Source organism: Hakea prostrata, chromosome 8 (assembly GCF_041222555.1).
Source record: "Hakea prostrata isolate BN-2017 chromosome 8, UWA_Hpros_2, whole genome shotgun sequence".
In the NCBI taxonomy this organism is placed as follows: Eukaryota; Viridiplantae; Streptophyta; class Magnoliopsida; order Proteales; family Proteaceae; genus Hakea; species Hakea prostrata.
In genome coordinates, this window is record NC_142607.1 from 54,247,646 (window position 1) to 54,265,136 (window position 17,491).

Here is a 17,491-nt window from a genome sequence, read left to right on the forward strand (position 1 = left end):
TTTTTTAATTTTATGGTGGAATAGGGTCTATCTGATTTACATGCAACTTTTCAGTTAAATTCATTCTGATGACATAAAGACATTCATCTTTCATATGGATTATTACTCAGATATTGTGTTGCAATTGGATCTTCATCAATCTCAAATTCTTGTAGGGCCTGTTTGGTTACATGAATCCAAAGATTTGAAATCTCTGGATTCATGAATGCGAGATTTATACCCGTTTGGTTGTGAAAATCCTAGGATTCATGAAATCTAGAGATTCATCCTTTTACACTAAAAACGTGAATCTGTAGATTTTTGGGTATGTGACCCCTACTTTAAAAGCGCTAAACATTTGCGCATTCACAAAAATCACGTCGACCAATTAGTTTTCTTTGCCTTTATTCTCAATGGGTCATCCTCATTTTTAACAACTTATGGGCAAGAATTAAATAGTTAGTATAAACTTTATTGGCTTTATCCCCAGCAAATAGCTGACTCTTAGTGGCTGACGGTCAATATACTGACCGGCCATGAATTTGGAAACCTGAAACTTGACCTGCGAATCTTGAGTTGCTCTAGATTAATGAGTTTATCTCCTTAAACGACTTTAGGTCGAGGTTAGAGCACATACCTTCGAGAAATATTCTACTTTTGGGAGAAGCTTTCTTTTCTTTGCTAACGAAGTTAGCAGCAGTTTGGGACATGTCATTGGTGGCAGTGGCTGGATTCTCAACTGTTCTACAACCAAATATCGAGGGTTAAATTTTCATGCATCCACTCTTCATAGGTTGTATTAGATGTGAGTTTTATATAGTTTCTCTGCTCAATTATTTCTTACATGCATATGCATGTATTGATATACTCCTACTTCTGTTGTACCTATTGACAGATTACATGTTTACAGTTCTCTGCCTATACTTAATCCTTGGATTTTGGTCAAATTGATGCTACGTTGATGCTTATATATCTTTAGACACTGGAAATGGTGCAGTTGGTCCTGCTGAAGGAGGTGCTGACAGGGAGAGGATTCCTACCAGAATTAATCTGAGGGAAAATGGGGTACACGATGAGAATTCCACACAAAAGGGAGACTCGTACATTACTCTCACTGGGCACAGGGCTGGAGAAGCTGCAATTGTGTATGAGCATGGAGCTGACATTGAGGCACTGATGCCTAAGCTTCGGCATTCTGACTACTACACAGAGCCTCGAATCCAAGAGCTAGCTGCCAAGGAAAGGGCTGAGCCAGGTTTCTGCCGCCGAGTAAAGGATTTTGTGGTTGGACGACATGGCTTTGGTTGTATCAAGTTCATAGGGGAGACTGATGTGAGGCGCCTAGACCTCGAGTCCCTTGTTCAATTTAACCACCGGGAGGTGATCGTGTACATGGATGAAACTAAGAAGCCCCCGATAGGACAAGGGCTTAATAAACCTGCTGAGGTAACTCTGCTCAACATCAAATGCTTTGACAAGAAGACGGGGCAGCAGTATACAGATGGAGCAAAAGTTGAGAAATACAAAGAGATGCTTAAGAAGAAGGCACAAGACCAAGGTGCTGAGTTTGTATCCTATGACCCAATTGAAGGGGAATGGAAATTTAGGGTCAGCCATTTCAGTCGGTACAAGCTCCGAGATGAAGATGATTGTGATTCAGACTGATGTGTTGCTGAATTTCTGACAGGTGTAATATGGGTGGTTCGTGCATGTGGTGTTGGGGGAGTGCATTTCCTTCTCCCGAGTGATGTTGTCTCTGTATATTAGTAGTAGCTAATGGTTTGCACAGACCTGTGCATGGCGCCTCCCTTATGTCACATGTTTGTGTGTTTTTGCAATGTTCTTTGTTTTGGTCCCCTTGTTTGTTACTGGATTTTGTTTCTGACGGTGGGTTATTTGTCCACGTTTTTTCGATTTGTCTCTCGCTTTGATAATTGATATAAGAAAGCTTTATCTTATTGAGGATGGGTGGAGGGTGGGGGGCGGTGGTCAGGTGGTTGCGAAGATTGTTAATTCTGCCTTGTGCTGTCTGGTTGTAATGCTTATTAGCGTACAAGCCAGCCTGTAAGCGAAGGAAAAAAAAACGAGGAAAAAAAAAAAAAAAAAAAAAAAAAAAAAAAAAGAAAGAAGAAAAAGAAAAGAAGCGAGGAGGCCAGTTTATACCAGAAAAAGAAGTGGTAATTTTCATCTTGAATTTTTCGTGGTTTAATTCAAGTTATTTTTCGTTAAAAATAAATTTTTGCATTTACCTTCATTGTATTCCCAAAAAATATCTTAGTACATATTGTCAGTTTTACGACTATTTAGTGGTTTTTGATTTGTTTTTTTCTATTTTAGATCTTTGAAAAAAGTATTACTAACAACTTTGGTATTAAAGTCATCTTTTAATTGAATATGCCATCACTTGAAAAAGAATCGAAAGGGCGTATGAGAATTGTGACCATAAAGCTGGCGTGTTTTTTGCTGGTTTTGTAGGATATTTTCGGATATGGTAAGTGTAAAACGGTTTTTTTCCTTCTTTTCTTTCAAGTGAAATGGTGATAAGTTGGACCACGTATTAATAATACCTTAAATCTGTATTTGTTTGCATGTGTCGTGATGGCTTGGCAATACATACCAGTTGACGTTCTCTCTGGTTCTTAAACACTGATAGAGTAGACGAGTTTTCGTAGCTTATCATTGACGGCTAAAACTAAAACACAAAATGAGTCAGGAGTCCCAAATATTAGGCACTCGCACTTCTCACGATGACTTGACTATTCCAATCAAACATGCAAGATGAAAGGTGGAGAAGTAAAGCAAGTTTGCATATGCAGTTATGCATAGCTTATCATGCTGACTTGACCATCACGCACAAGATGACCTGGAACACCCAAAGATTACGTTAGTGTTTTCCCTTGCCATGATGGCTTAAAACAGGAGATTCCCACCGGTTCCATAACACCCCCGCCCCGCCCCCCTCGAGTGAAAAATTAAAAATAAGAAAGGTCCTACCGGGAGTCGAACCCAGGTCGCTGGATTCAAAGTCCAGAGTGCTAACCACTACACCATAGAACCTGTACATGTTGCATTTCAGCTTAAGCTTAATTATTTCATTGACCATTAAACATTCATCTTGGCCACTGAATCAGTCGAGCAGTACACATTAATTACTGCATTCTAGACGATGCTTAGTACTGTATTCTTATTACTACCACTTCCCAACCCAATTAAAGTAGAAAATTTTCAATAAAATATTGTGTAAGCGTTCAAAAAATAATTTTCCCATATACTTACGTATATGCATTCTTGTCGATGCTTAATACTCAAATATTCCACCAATAAAAGATACACACAGAAATGATTGTGGTTTACATTTATTTGACTAAATAAGTGGATGATAAGTTACTTAATAGTTATTTGCCTATATAACGATGGGGTTCACATCCTCTACAATTCCCTATAATTCCTATCTAAGATTCTGACAGCGTGGCAATGGTCAGAATTAGAACTCAATTAAGATCAAAATTATAATGCTGATCACCCGGGACTGGTCTTGTGATTCATTTGTTCACAGGGCCAAACTACAACTCTCGGAGTCGTTATATGCAGATAGCTCTAAAAGCGAAGAACAAATTCCAGTTTGTTGATGGAAGCATTTCAAGACTAGAGATCAATGATCTTCTCTATCCAAGTTGGAATAGTGTAAATAGTATGGTAATCTCATGTATTTTGAATTCAGTATCCAAGGAAATAGCAGATAGCTTATTATACATAACCATTTCTGTGGATGTTTGGATTTACATTCATGACCGATTTCCTAAATAGTATGGTAATCTCATGGATTTTGAATTCAGTATCCAAGGAAATAGCAGATAGCTTATTATACATAACCATTTCTGTGGATGTTTGGATTTACATTCATGACCGATTTCTTCAAAGCAAAACCTAGCTATGAGCATTACATCAAGGAGAGATGGATGTGAATTCATACTACATTCGACTCAAGATTCTCTGCGATGAGTTGCGCGAGTTTCAGCCTGCTTCAAACTATCACTGTGGTGGAATGAAAATCTGGACCGACCATCAAGAGCATGAGTATGCTATGCAGTTCTTTTATGGGTCTGAATGATTCGTTTGCGAACATTTGAGCAAAAATCTTGATGATGGATCCATTTCGAACTATGATGAAATTTTTTGCATTTGTTGTGCAAGAGGAGAGAGGCAACGAACCATCACCCATGGTCTTCTGCCTATTCCGCAAAACACCTAGCCATTGCAGACTCCAGCACCTGTAGCAGCAGCTTAAGAGTTAAGCCAAACCCAAGAGGCTACAAGATGCAAGGGCACGTCATGGACAGAGGCTACAAAATACATGGATACCCACCTGCGTTTCAGCCACGCAACAAGATGCGTAATCTGGCCCAAGCTAAGATAATTTTTTTTTAGTGGGCAAGTTTGTATTAGGGGAGGGGATGTTACTAATATAGGTGCCACCAGATGGGTGCGAACCCAACACCTCCCCATAGGAGTCTAGACTTTTAACGGCTCAACTAACCCACCATTGACAAGCTAAGATAGTTGATAAAGCCCCCACCCAAGCAACCAATCCTTCTTTCTTTAAGTGCTGAGCTTCAGTGCCACTCTGCCATCCAATATCACAAATTGATTGATCTTCTGAAGTCGTAATCACAGCTTGGACAACCTGATGGACAAAATTTATCCTTTGTTGCTTCAGTTTCATAGCCTTCTGGTATGGTTTCTCTTTACTCTTCTCCTCAATATTCTTCAATTTCTTTCTCTCTATTTTTACTTGATATCGTCGCAACGCACCATGTGTGCTGTGATTTCAGTTTATATAGTAATTCACAACCCCTTTCTAATTCTCTAGTTTTTTTGCCCAACTTGGTACATACAGAGACTGTTGTCCTCACAGGTACCCTGATTCTTCAAGATGTGCTTTTTGTAACAAGTTTTCATTTCAATCTTCTCTCCATTGGTGCTCTTTCTCTTCAATAGAACTTACATGCTAATTCACTTCTGAGTCTTCTTCAGGATCCTATCACGGGCCACATAATTGGGATGGGTAAGAGAACTGGGAAGTTATACATGTTGGGCTCGGAGAGCCAGCCTACCACTTTTATCTTGCACAAAACTTGTTTGTAATAATGTCCAAGGAAAATAGCCAATATGTGGGTGGCATCATCGTTTGGGACACCCTTCTCTTAGCCGATTGCAAATTTTGAAACCATTCTTAAATGTTGATGCTGTTTTCATTCGAATATTCCTCGTGATGTATGTCCACTTGCCAAGCAACGGGGATTAATTACCATTTGATTCATACAATCACCTGTCCAAATCAGTGTAGATGGATTGAGGGTTATGGATATTTTCTCATCATAGTAGATGGTAGCACTCGCTACACTTGGAGGAGATGGTGAGATGGTTATCTCCTCAAAATTAAGTAAGATGTCTCCAACATCATTCTCAATTTTCATACTCTCATATAGACACAATTTGGTAAGCTCATAAAATCAATCTGTTCAGATAATGCACCTAAACATCAATTTGAAGAATTCTTCACAAATGAAGGCATTATACACTATCATTCCTATGTCGATCGTCCTGAACAAAATTCTATCGTTGACAGAAAACACCAATACATCGTTAATGTCGCTTGTGCACTGTTCTTTCAATCTCAAATACCACTATATTCTTACTGCAGTTTACCTACTCAATCATTTCCCTACACCCTCCTCTCCAACAGGACACCTTTTGAATACTTGTGGCACAAAATCCCATCTTATGTGCACTTTCCTGCTTTCAAATGCCTTTGCTATGCAGCCACCTTGTCTCGGTCCCTGATAAATTTCTCTCGTAGAGCCTCCCTAGCTGTCTTAGGATTAAATCTAATTAGGATCGCATAGATTGATAAAAACATCGGTTTCTTAGTAACTAATAATGTATGGTCATCTACTAATTCCATAGTACACAGCTTATCCTCTACAATTTCTTAAAATTTGACTTATAAGAATCAATAACAATTAGATTGTTGTTGACAGAAAATATGACTAACATCAAACAATGCATACTTTATTAGCACATTAAATAACTTATAAGTACACCGTTAAAAAGAGCACACATATATCATCATGTAAACATTTTTGGGTAGAATTCATGATATACAGTTGTGATACTCACTCACTTTGTTAGCACATTAATATGTAACTTATAAGTACAATACTAGAAATAGTACACATATATCATTATAAAAACACACTTAGACAGAATTCATGACATACAGTTGTAATACACCTTTAATTTATTATCATAATGTGATTAATATGTAACTTATAAGTGCATTACTAGAAAGAACACACATATATCATCATGAAAACATTTTTGGGCAAAATTCATGACATACAGTTGTGATACGCTTTCATATATCAACGGTCATGAGATCATTTTAATCTTCGAAAATCTACCACATTTAGGTGTATAAATTTATTGAATCAGTCAACTTCCAACCATATGTTAGATATGTCACTCTCTTAATGCCAATACGCAATTATTACCTTTTGATATATAAAGACGCATTAACACCAGGAGACATCCTATTACCTTATATGATTGATATTTTATAAACCTAACCATGAGTGTCACTTTGGCAGTCACCCACAATCAAGTCCATGCAACTCTCTTATGTTGGGATATACTTTGTATTACCCACAATATGATATCAGTAGTAATTTTAAACTGAATGACAAGGGGCTAGATTGTCGATAAAATTACAGCACATGCTAATATATTGTTAGAAAAAGGCTTTAGGATTATCAAAAGGTAATCAAAATTTTTATAAAGCATGCATGATATATATCTTAAAATTGCATATATCATATAAAGCATGCTCACAATACAAAATCATACGGCAAAATAGAAGAAACATGTTAAAAATTCGTTCAACGATGAATGTACAAAAACAATATAATCATGTCATATCAGATTTCACATATATAGAGGTGGAATTTGGTCATGAAAAGGTTTCATTGCGTCCAGAAGGGTCTAAAGCACAAAACCAAGAGCACACTTCAAAATTCCTTATGGTTTGGCCGTAAATTAATAAAATTTAAATATATAACATTCCAATTTTTATTTTTCATTATTGACTCAACTAAAACATGCATATCATCTTTCAAATCTATAGGGGTGAAATTTGGTCCTGAAAATAGTTTCATCGCATTTAAAACATCAAACCTCAAGAGAACACTTCAAAATCCCATACGGTTTGACAAGAAATTAAAAAAACTATGTATATAGTATTCTGGAAATTTCTTTTTTAATATCTAAATCGGTTCAACTAGTAATTAGAACTGTCCAAAAGCAAACCAGAAACTACATTCGGTCAATTGAACCAAACCAATAGGGATTGACCGAACTGAACCATTTCTAGTCAAACGTTGACTGGTCAATCAGATGACCTGGTGGGTCTCAGATTCAAGTAATGGGTAGGGTCGGTTTGACCCGTTGACCGTTCAAACTGCCACGTCAGTTTTTTAAATTTAAATTAGTATTAAAAAAAATTAAATTGACCTCTTGGATTCCAGCAACGCGTGACAGTGCATCCAGTATCTGATGACTGATGGTAGCCCATAATATATCGATTTCTTCATTTTTTTGAGCTCTATGCAGTGGTAGTCTCGAATTTCTAAGATTCAACATAGAAAAAAAAGTTATAGGGCCAAAACAGTACAAATTCGATAGAAACCGAGGAGAGAAAATTCACAAAATTCATAGGTTCGATTTTGAAGCCTTAAATTCATCAATCAACATCATTATGGGTTTTTAATCAATTGATACCACATGTAAGATTAAATCTAACCAGGATCACATTAATTGATAAAAACACCATAAGATAATAATAATACAATATGAGGAAAAACATACCTTATGTAGGATCCATTGAAGATGGAACATAATGGAATCTTTTCTTTAGTCTCCCACGAATAATAAATTGAAAGTTGATTATATGATCAATTTGATACTAGATCTTCTCTTCTAGACTTCTCCTTATTCACTGGTTCAATGGAATAGTCTCAATGAACAAACACTTTATGTGCATAGAATAATGAGATGCATTAAAGTTTAGATGAGGGACCTAGCATTCTTTATATAGGTAAACTCATTAGATTGTCTAGATCATCAAGATCTAACGGTCCCTATTAGTCCATATAAGAGTTTTATTAACTATATATTACCCATATCAGACCAATAAGGAAACCAAATCAGAATGTAACACAATCAATGATGCTCATCTTATGTAGAATATTTTATTAGTATTCTAACATATCCCCCTAGTTACGAAGGTTATAAACTCTTAGACCTCAATACTAACCTTACTTTCATTCTGAGGGATGTTGTCTTCCATGAAGACACTTTCCCTTTCTCTTCTCCAACACCACCTGCAATACCCGCTCATCTTCGCTTTGTTAATTCCATCTTCGCCACAACTGAGCTAGCTCGTTGTTCTCAAGCTTGTATTATATTGGAGTGGCAAGAAGCAATGCAATTTGAATGGCAAGCTCCTGAAGATAATGACACTAGCTTGGTCCATTTGAGGGACCTCATTTTGTAAATTAGTAAACTTTAAACCCTTAAAGTGTAAAAATAAAAATTAATATTTACAAGTATATTTCGCCATTTGATTCTCAACTTTTTGATCATATTTTGCTTACGTGGCGCGATCAGCAGCTAGCAGCTGCTACTGCAAATAAAAATCTGGTTTTGTTCTGGCTTGCCCTAGCACATGCATAAAAAAAATCATCACAAGATGATGGTGATGATGAATCATGCATCCAAAGGCTTCCTTTTATATGTATACAATAAGGCAATACTCATTAGTCATTACCTACTTGTTGATGCAGAATTCGGTCCCTCCTGGTTGAACACTCGAACTTGCAAAAAACGTGCTCGACCGGTGTGGTCGAGTTTTGTCTCCGACGAACAAGTTAGTTCAGACGAATGAAGGAAGTATGTTTAATCTCTTAATGTATTCAATAACTCAAGAGTGCATACCTGATAATGATGAATAGTGGGTATTTATAGATCTTAGGAGATGTTATTTTAATTGTGCAGTAATGAAGTTCGAATAGAACTTTGTCATTCTTGCTAGCTTCCTGAGGAGAGGAATCTTATCCACCAAGATAGTATTACTTGGATTGTAGTTGTGGAGTCCGATCTGGATTCTAATAGTAACCCGACTTGATTGGAATCCTTATCCTATCTTTAAGGAGGTTGGATATGATTCAAATTGTATACATTACTTAGTGCTTTTGTTTTATTCATGGTCCGACCAAGGTTTGATTGGTCCGGTTCTTCTTTGGTCAACCCAAATAGGTCTATTATAAAATATCCATAACACTACCCATTATCCATTATCCAATGGAAAGCAACATATGCATGCTTGCTTGGATGGACAGACGCTGGCGGTCAATCGAATCAGGATCGTCCCTCCGAGGCTCTGAGTTTGAGCAATATTGCAACCTGATCGTCACCGGATTCACATCCTCTGTAATTCTTTTCCTTCCAATTCCCTCGTAGGATTGTGCCATGTGGCATGTAAATAATCCAGCAGTCCCCCAACAAACTAGAGTCTAAATAAAATTCAAATTTATGGGTGGAATTAAATAAAATTCAAAAATTTAATTTAAATTGGGTAACCATCGGATTATTTAAATGCCACATAGCACAATCTTATAAGAAAATTACAGGAAAATGAATTACAGAGAATGTGGATCCGTGAATCGGGTGATCACCTCCCCCGGCCCCTCGCATGACTCATAATAATGAATTGGTTTTTGTTTGGTTTTGTTTTGTTTGAGTAAAGGTACGTATCTCTCTCATCTATCACCAACCGTGGCGGTCTAGTCATAGCCACTGACTGCGACATGGGCTGTCAAGTTTTGACCGTATCACTTACTTTATAATTTTTTTGGTAGCAAACCCACCATTGGCCACCAACCACCATCTAGATCTATCATCTATATGACTATATCTATATGTAAGTATATATTAGTAATATAGATATAGATATATATCATCAGTTCGATGAGCAGCGCCCATCAAGGGATGCTTGGTGGCGTGCTAGCACTTAGCAGTAGGTAGTTAGAGCATAAGAAATGGTCTTGTCATGATCCCATGATTCCCATCCCATCGATCCGTTTAGTTTCTTTTTTCTTTGGGGTCCCCCCCCCAAAAAAAACTTTTTTTTTTTTTTTTTTTCTTTTTCCCCCCCTCCCCCCCAAAAAAAAACCCCCCCCCCCCCCCCCCCCCCCCCCCCCCCCCCCCCCCCCCCCCCCCCCCCCCCCCCCCCCCCCCCCCCCCCCCCCCCCCCCCCCTCCCCCCCCCCCCCCCCCCCCCCCCCCCCCCCCCCCCCCCCCCCCTTTTTTTTTTTTTTTCCTTCCCCCCCTTTTTCTTCTTCTTCTTCTTCTTAAGTTCTTATTATTATTGGGCTTACGATTTACGAACAAGCATATTAAGCATATTCTCATCTGATCCCTTAACGGTTATATTCTTCAGCGGTCAATCCGCCGGTCACCAATCACCATACAATAATATTCTACAAAGAAAGAAACCATTCCCTGTCTTCCCAATCCCACCTTGGCGCCTTGTTCCAAGAAAAAGAAAAAGTAAAAACTTTTCTATTTATTTTATTAATTAATTAATATTATGTGTATAACTCGGCCGTTGAACTGGTCCCGTCCTGCGCAGCTGCACCCAGCACTCCTCCTCCTCCTCTTCCTTCTTCCTGATTATTATATTATATTATATGTTAAAATAAAAGTCATTCTCGAGACGAGGAGGAAGAGACAAACTAGACTCTCAAATCCATATTTTATTGACGAGTTTCCCCCAGAGAGAGAGAGAGAGAGAGTTGATCACGTCCCCCGGCCTTGAGGGCAAATAACAATCGAAAGGTTAGAGACAAAGAAATTAAACAATTACTTTTAAAGCAAGAAAAGAAAGGTAAAACGTAAATAATCGCATAAATAAATAAATAAACGTGGAAAAGAGACCACGGGAGTAGGTTGCTTTGTTGTTAGTTTTGTTGGACAACGACCCGATGATACGATACAATCAAACAATCATACAATTTAAAGTGTCCCCACCACTAGTATCCCTCTTCCTCCCTCCCTGATGAATGATGAATGATGAATGATGAATGATGAATGATGAATGATGATCTTCCTCTGAGATCTCCCCACTTCAGCACTTCTTGACTTGGCCCAGCCAGACTACAGACTTACGTTTTAATTCGCCCTCCTAACCTAAGTCCTAACAAAACAACAAGCAGATTGAAAAAATGAAATAAGTGATTGAGTTAGTCTCTACAATTAATCAAATATTTTGAATAAATTAATGAAACCATTTTTAAATTAAATAATAATATTATTAATTAATTTTAACATGAAAACTAGAGTCCGAGGATTCACACCCGCTGTAATTCCTTTCCCTGTAATTCCCTGCAATTCTCTCATAGGATTGTGCCATGTGGCATTTAAATAATCAATTTAGATTAAATTTGAATTTTATTTAAATCCAATCATAAATTTGAATTTTATTTAAACTCTAGTTTGTTAGGTAACCTTTGGATTACTTAAATGCCACATGGCCCAATCCTCAGGAATTACAGGAAATTACAGGGGAAGGAATTATAGAGGATGTGGATCCTCTATGGAGATAGCTAGTAATTTTTTTCTTAATAAAAAATACTGTGAGTGCGTGGTGAGTTATTCTGTCTATTCGTTTGGTAGAGGGTGGTGAATGCTGACCAAGCATGCCACCACTTTAATTCTCACCCTATCATTATTTTTGAATTTTAATTTGGGTAGAACCCGTAGAACGTACGGTACAAGTAGAACCCTTTTTTTTTTTTTTTTTTTCTTTGTTTTTATTGCTACAAGGGTAGACTAGAAGAACCATTCTGAATTCTCTCTCTCTCTCTCTTTGTGCAATAAATAGTCAATATAGAATTGCGGAATGGGTCAATTCTAGTCATATGCTTAATTAGCGTGGAAATTATGTCATAGCTGCATATATAGATAGGGTGATTATTTGTTCCTTCATTTGAATATGAAAAAGACAGATTATTTTTCAGACGCCTAACAATTTAATTAGTATCCAAGCACGGTCATAGACTTCCAGACTGGGCAGCATTCTTATCTACAATTGTTTCAAATGCTAATAATTGATACTACCGCACTCTTGTGTCTTGTTAACCTAAAAATGGAAATTCAGTATGTATATAATATAATATAATATAATATAATATAATAATATATATTGAAGTCTTAAAATTATTTTAAGTTGTCCTCCATATTTCAAGCCGAGTCCAAATCCAATAGCAAAAGCAGATGGAGGACCCAAGTTCCGATGTTAATTCATTCAAGTGATTAGTACTTTAGAAAAAGAAAGAAATGTAACTGAAAAAAGAAAAAAGAGAAGGTAACTTTAGGTGAAAGAAGCTTAGTCAAGTACTCAAGTGATGGAGGGAGGGAGGAGGTTTCGATTGAATGAAGAGTACCAATTCCAAGTTACCATACCAAGTTACCAACAAACAAACATCATTAGTTTATTACCTTTCTCTCGATCGATGGACCCGGCCCTCTGCGCTGCGGTGGCCAACAACGCAACCGCACCTTTTATCTTTATCATACAATGATACAATACTCAACACTCAACAGCAATCATGTGGGAACTGCTGGGAAGCTGCTTCAAGACTGCTATGCTACCTGCTCCCTAGATTTTATATAAATACGCGTTGATTTTCCTCAAGGGTCCATACGCTACGGCTTGTTATTGTTTCATCGATCCCCTTGGACGGAAGCGAGCTAGCTTAGTGGTTGCTTTAATCAGCAGATTTCCTGTGCATATATATATATATATATACCTTGGTTACTCTGTTTTTGTGCTAACGAGAAGAAGAAGAAGGAGATCAGCTGGAGATCGAAGAAGTGGTGACCGTATCTGTCTATTTTTGTTGGGGCTTGGGGCTTGGGGCTTGGAGCTTGCTTGTTTTTTGTTCCGGCCGGGCTTAATTCCATCAACGTTAATTAAATGAGGATGGCGAATATGATCGTCATCGCACTAGTCTTGTTCATATGCGCTACCTTTTCCTTCTCCGGCACTTATGCGGCGGATCCCGACATGCTTCAGGATGTCTGCGTGGCGAATCTCACTTCCGGTAACATTTTCTCAATTTCCAATCCCTCCGCTCGTTTCTTAACTTATCAATTAATTATTTATTCATCTATAGACTCTAGCTAGCTAGCTAGCTAGCTAGATTCCTTGAATCTGCTCTTAATTAGGAAGGAAGGTCAGGTGAAACTGGCCTGCAGGAATTAAAGGAAGTTCATATGGCTTTGCTATATTTAAATATTGTTCTCTTATATATGATTCATCTTCAGTCCACCAGGCCCTGATCAGATGTTGTGATTTAATTTGTGTGTCTGTGTGCCTTTCTCCTCTTCAGCTAACTCAACCTTTTTTGGGGTTTAGGTTTCCGTTTCTCCTCATTTCATGAACTAACTGGACTCGGTTTCTACCAAAAAAGAAAATAAATATAACTGGACTCTCTCAGTTTATGATGTTTATGATGTTTATCCCCCAAAATTTAAAAGAAAATAAAAATCCCTCAGTCTCTAATAAATATCTGTGTCTGATACACCGTTGTATTAGATTAGGGATTAGTACTCTCCTCTCTTCATGCTGTAGACCTGGTGGGTACGGGTTGGGTCACCAGTGGTTGGAGTCTGCATTGAAGTGGTCCCTAACAAACGTTTTCCGCTCCCCAGTTTACCATTTTCCCCCCTTCCTTTTTAATCAATTATTAGTAAAATCGATTACTAAAACAAGTTTTTTATTTTAAGATAAAGCTTTTCTCGAAAAGACATCAATTATGAAAATGAGTGAGCTTGGCGATCTGCATATTTACCTAAATCTTCGACATATTTTGGTAGATAGGTTTTTCTTTTTTCTTTTTAATTAATAAAAAAGCTTTGATAGGATAGATTTGGTATAGAATCCCATAATTGTCGTAATTCACTTTAATTTTTTCCTTGAATTAGAAAACACGATACTAACAGGTAACAGCAGCAACAAATTATTACAGTTAGCTTCAAGATCACCCATGTGCTTAATTAAGCAAGCAAACCAAAATGTGGTTTTATATATGTGGTTTTATATATATATATATATATATATATATATACTAGTATTTTTTTTTTCTTTTTCTTCTTTCTTTCTATTGTGTTTGGGTTTTTCTTTTTCTTTGTTTGTTTCATTTTCTACACCAACAAGGTGAGGCGGGACCCATAACCCTTATTAATTAAGGAAGCGGAAGTACCGAATAATTAGTAGGGTATCCGTGGTCCTCTACCTCACTCTGGAGTCTGGAGTTGGGAGTGTGGACCATCTCATCTCTAGAAGACTAGACTCTAATAAAAATCTAAGCTAGTTGTTTAATTAATGGAAGTAATCAAATAAAATATGCAGGTGTGAAGGTGAATGGGTATCCATGCAAGAGTGGAAACGTGAGCGCGAGTGACTTCTACTTCGCGGGACTGAGCAAGGCAGGGGCGACCAACAACACCTACGGTTCGTTGGTGACGGCGGCGAACGTGGAGAAGGTACCGGGGTTGAACACGCTGGGAGTGTCCTTGTCTAGGATCGACTACGCCGCGGGAGGGCTGAACCCACCGCATACCCATCCTCGGGCGACGGAAATGGTGTTTGTCCTGGAGGGGGAACTGGAGGTTGGCTTCATCACCACCGCCAACGTCCTTGTCTCCCAGACCATAAAGAAGGGTGAAGTGTTCGTCTTCCCAAGGGGGCTCGTCCATTTCCAGAAGAACAACGCCAAGGACAAGACAGCCTCCGTCATATCCGCCTTCGATAGCCAGTTCCCAGGGACACAGTCCATCGCACTCACCCTCTTCACCTCTTCTCCTTCCGTCCCAGACAACGTCCTCACCAAGGCCTTCCAGATCGGTACCAAGGAGGTCGAAAAGATCAGATCCAAGCTCACCCCAAAGAAGTAATTAATTAATTAATTAATTAATTCACTTCTCAATTATATTCTCAATTATATATATATGCATGCTACCTGCTAGCTAGCTGCTGCTGCTGATTCTACATTACTTCTCTCTCTCTCTCTCTCTCTCTCTCTCTCTCACCCATTGTTCTTCTAGATCTTCTCATGATGTTGATGAATATTTTGATAAATAATTCAGTAGAATATTGGAATGATACAGACTCGTATGGGAGTGATGATTCCGATATATGCTCCGCGAATCAACTTCCTCCTTCCGCGCGCCTGCAAATTTCAGCATTTGCATTTCCTTTCGCTTTTTCTTTACGTCGTAACTCGTACGTGCATGCTTTGCTTTGAATTGCGACGCCTCACTCTCCCTCTTTTATTTCCTTTTTCTTTTGTCTTGGCGAGAGAGAAAAAGGACACCGCCTGGCCTGCTCCCTCGCGGTCGACGATATCGATATGATTGATCCGTGAACAACATGCCATATGAATATATGATATGGTATCCCTTGGGATATATAATGGGCCATTATTATTCTGAACTGACTTCTGCCATTATCGATCAATCATCAATCAGTGCAAGATAACCAACTCCCCTGAAAAACAAAACAGGGAGGGAAAAAAAAAAAGAAAAAAAAGAAAGAGAGGCTGCTTTACTTTTGGAGAACTGGAGTCCGCGCCTTTTGAAAATTGAAAAATGATACGTGGACAAAAACACGTGCACCACCCTCATTGATTCGAGAGGATGAATGAGACAATTCATATTGAAGAAAAACAGAGAGGAATGGAAAACTTTAAAAAGATAATTTGAAATTCCACCATTCATTTTGTTTGACGTTGAAAACTTTAAATTTACTTGACCATCTCAATGTCAAGTAATTTATTTAAATAATATGAAAATATTAACAAGATATAATTTCAAAGCATTTATTGTGTATCCTATAATTTCAAACCCCAAGGATTGTTTGAAAGGAAATATTATCATTCTTTGTAAAGATAACTGTGCAATAATAAATCATCTTATTGTGTATCCTATAATTTCAAACCCCAAGGATTGTTTGAAAGGAAATATTATCATTCTTTGTAAAGATAACTGTGCAATAATAAATCATCTTCTTGCTCTTGTGTTGGGGGGGGGGGGGGAGAAGGTGATACAACATGTGGTTCTTAACTTAATTACTTGCTACATGACCTTTACCTGTTTTCTTGATGAAATTAAATCCAATATTTATGGTGATGAGGAGGAAGAGGAGGAGGAGGATGATGATTCCTTTGGGAGCATGAGCATGGATTCGAGGACAGCGGACTTGGGATTGACCATGGGAGGACCTTTCTCCCTCCGTTGGAGCTCATCCAGGCGGAAGGTGATAAGCTTATCCCAGTTCCCACCCTCAAAGAGAACCCCGGCTTTTCCGTCTGTAATTCTCTGCACGATCCCACAATACATGTAAAATGGGTTTTTCGGGTTCTTCACGATGGCGATCATACCGGGCATCAAGAGGGGCAATTCTGGCGGTTTCGGTTTTGTGCTCGCGATCGGACCACCTTGGGAATCAAAATCCCCATCTCCATCTCCATCTCCATCTCTTGGAAGTTGTTTCTCAATGAAGCTCTTCAATCCCTTCTCACCACCAGGAAATCCCCCCGTAAGTCCTAGTAACTCCTTCTCGAACGCATTTTCTGCGACTTCAAACGAAGGCGACGCAACTGTACCACCAGAAGAAGAAGAAGAAGAAGAAGAAGAAGAAGAAGAAGTTGTTGAGGAAGACGTACCTGTAGTTTCTCGAATGTCAACGCTTCTCTGGAGCTCTAGTTGAAGGCCGCGCTCTCCATTGCAGAGTCCTCTGCCCCCCATGACTTCTGACAGGTTTAATCTGGCGACGGTGAGTTTTAGGTTAAGGGAGGTAGACGGCGCTTTTGGAATTCTCCAAGACTGTTGTCCGTCAGGAAAGTTTCTGATGAGACTCAAACGGGCTTCACCAAGAAATTGGGATTCCAACGCAAGAGGGATTCCGAGGTTTTGAAGGGTGAGGGGAGCCATGGATACAGACGCACGCAGCTTCCTTTCCTTCCACACACGCACGGTGACCGTGGGTGGCAATTGCAGATGGGTCATGGACTTATCCAATTGGAAATTTTATGGATCCACTTCCTTTACGACTCATTTTCATGTAATTAGACATATGGCAATTAAATATTCAATGGAAATTAAAACCCAAGTAGAAATATAAATTATTTCTATTGGAAGAATCCTTTAAATTTCTCTCAAATCCCAACTTCCCGATTCACATCCTCTACAATTCCGATTCCTGCCTGCTACAGAACAAAAAAAATGCAATTCGGGCCCCTGCGATCATAAAACTTGGGCTTTTAAATATCCAATGGTCAATGTTAAGCTCCACTTAGGCAATCATCGTCCGTTGATACTACATCGTAATACCA

At 38.5% G+C, this 17,491-nt stretch overlaps 3 protein-coding genes and 1 non-coding gene across 7 annotated transcripts in view; 2 read left to right on the forward strand and 2 right to left on the reverse strand.

Annotated features, from left to right (window-relative positions):
• The window catches only part of LOC149008657 (Nucleoporin autopeptidase), a 40,661-nt gene extending 38,732 nt beyond the window's left edge, over positions 1–1,929 (forward strand). For 3 of the 4 annotated variants that reach the window (XM_089165356.1, XM_089165357.1, XM_089165354.1), the window contains exon 13: positions 959–1,929. In XM_089165356.1, the coding sequence (XP_089021482.1) occupies positions 959–1,644 (686 nt within the window). In that variant the 3' untranslated portion in view covers positions 1,645–1,929. The remainder of the gene's footprint in view (positions 1–958) is intronic. The other variant, XM_089165358.1, reaches the window with a different exon arrangement.
• Positions 1,930–2,964: 1,035 nt separating this feature from the next.
• TRNAQ-UUG (transfer RNA glutamine (anticodon UUG)) lies at positions 2,965–3,036 on the reverse strand. The gene has a single exon. It is a non-coding gene; the product is annotated as a tRNA-Gln (tRNA).
• Positions 3,037–12,696: 9,660 nt separating this feature from the next.
• Positions 12,697–15,382, forward strand: LOC149008659 (germin-like protein subfamily 2 member 4). Its single transcript, XM_089167483.1, has 2 exons — positions 12,697–13,198; positions 14,509–15,382. The coding sequence occupies exons 1-2, from the start codon at positions 13,072–13,074 to the stop codon at positions 15,051–15,053; spliced, it is 672 nt and encodes a 223-aa protein (XP_089023609.1). The 5' UTR covers positions 12,697–13,071; the 3' UTR covers positions 15,054–15,382.
• Positions 15,383–16,176: 794 nt separating this feature from the next.
• Positions 16,177–17,215, reverse strand: NDHS (NAD(P)H-quinone oxidoreductase subunit S). Its single transcript, XM_089167482.1, has one exon. It carries the CDS (start codon positions 17,163–17,165, stop codon positions 16,278–16,280), a length of 888 nt encoding a protein of 295 aa, XP_089023608.1. The 5' UTR covers positions 17,166–17,215; the 3' UTR covers positions 16,177–16,277.
• Positions 17,216–17,491: the final 276 nt, after the last annotated feature.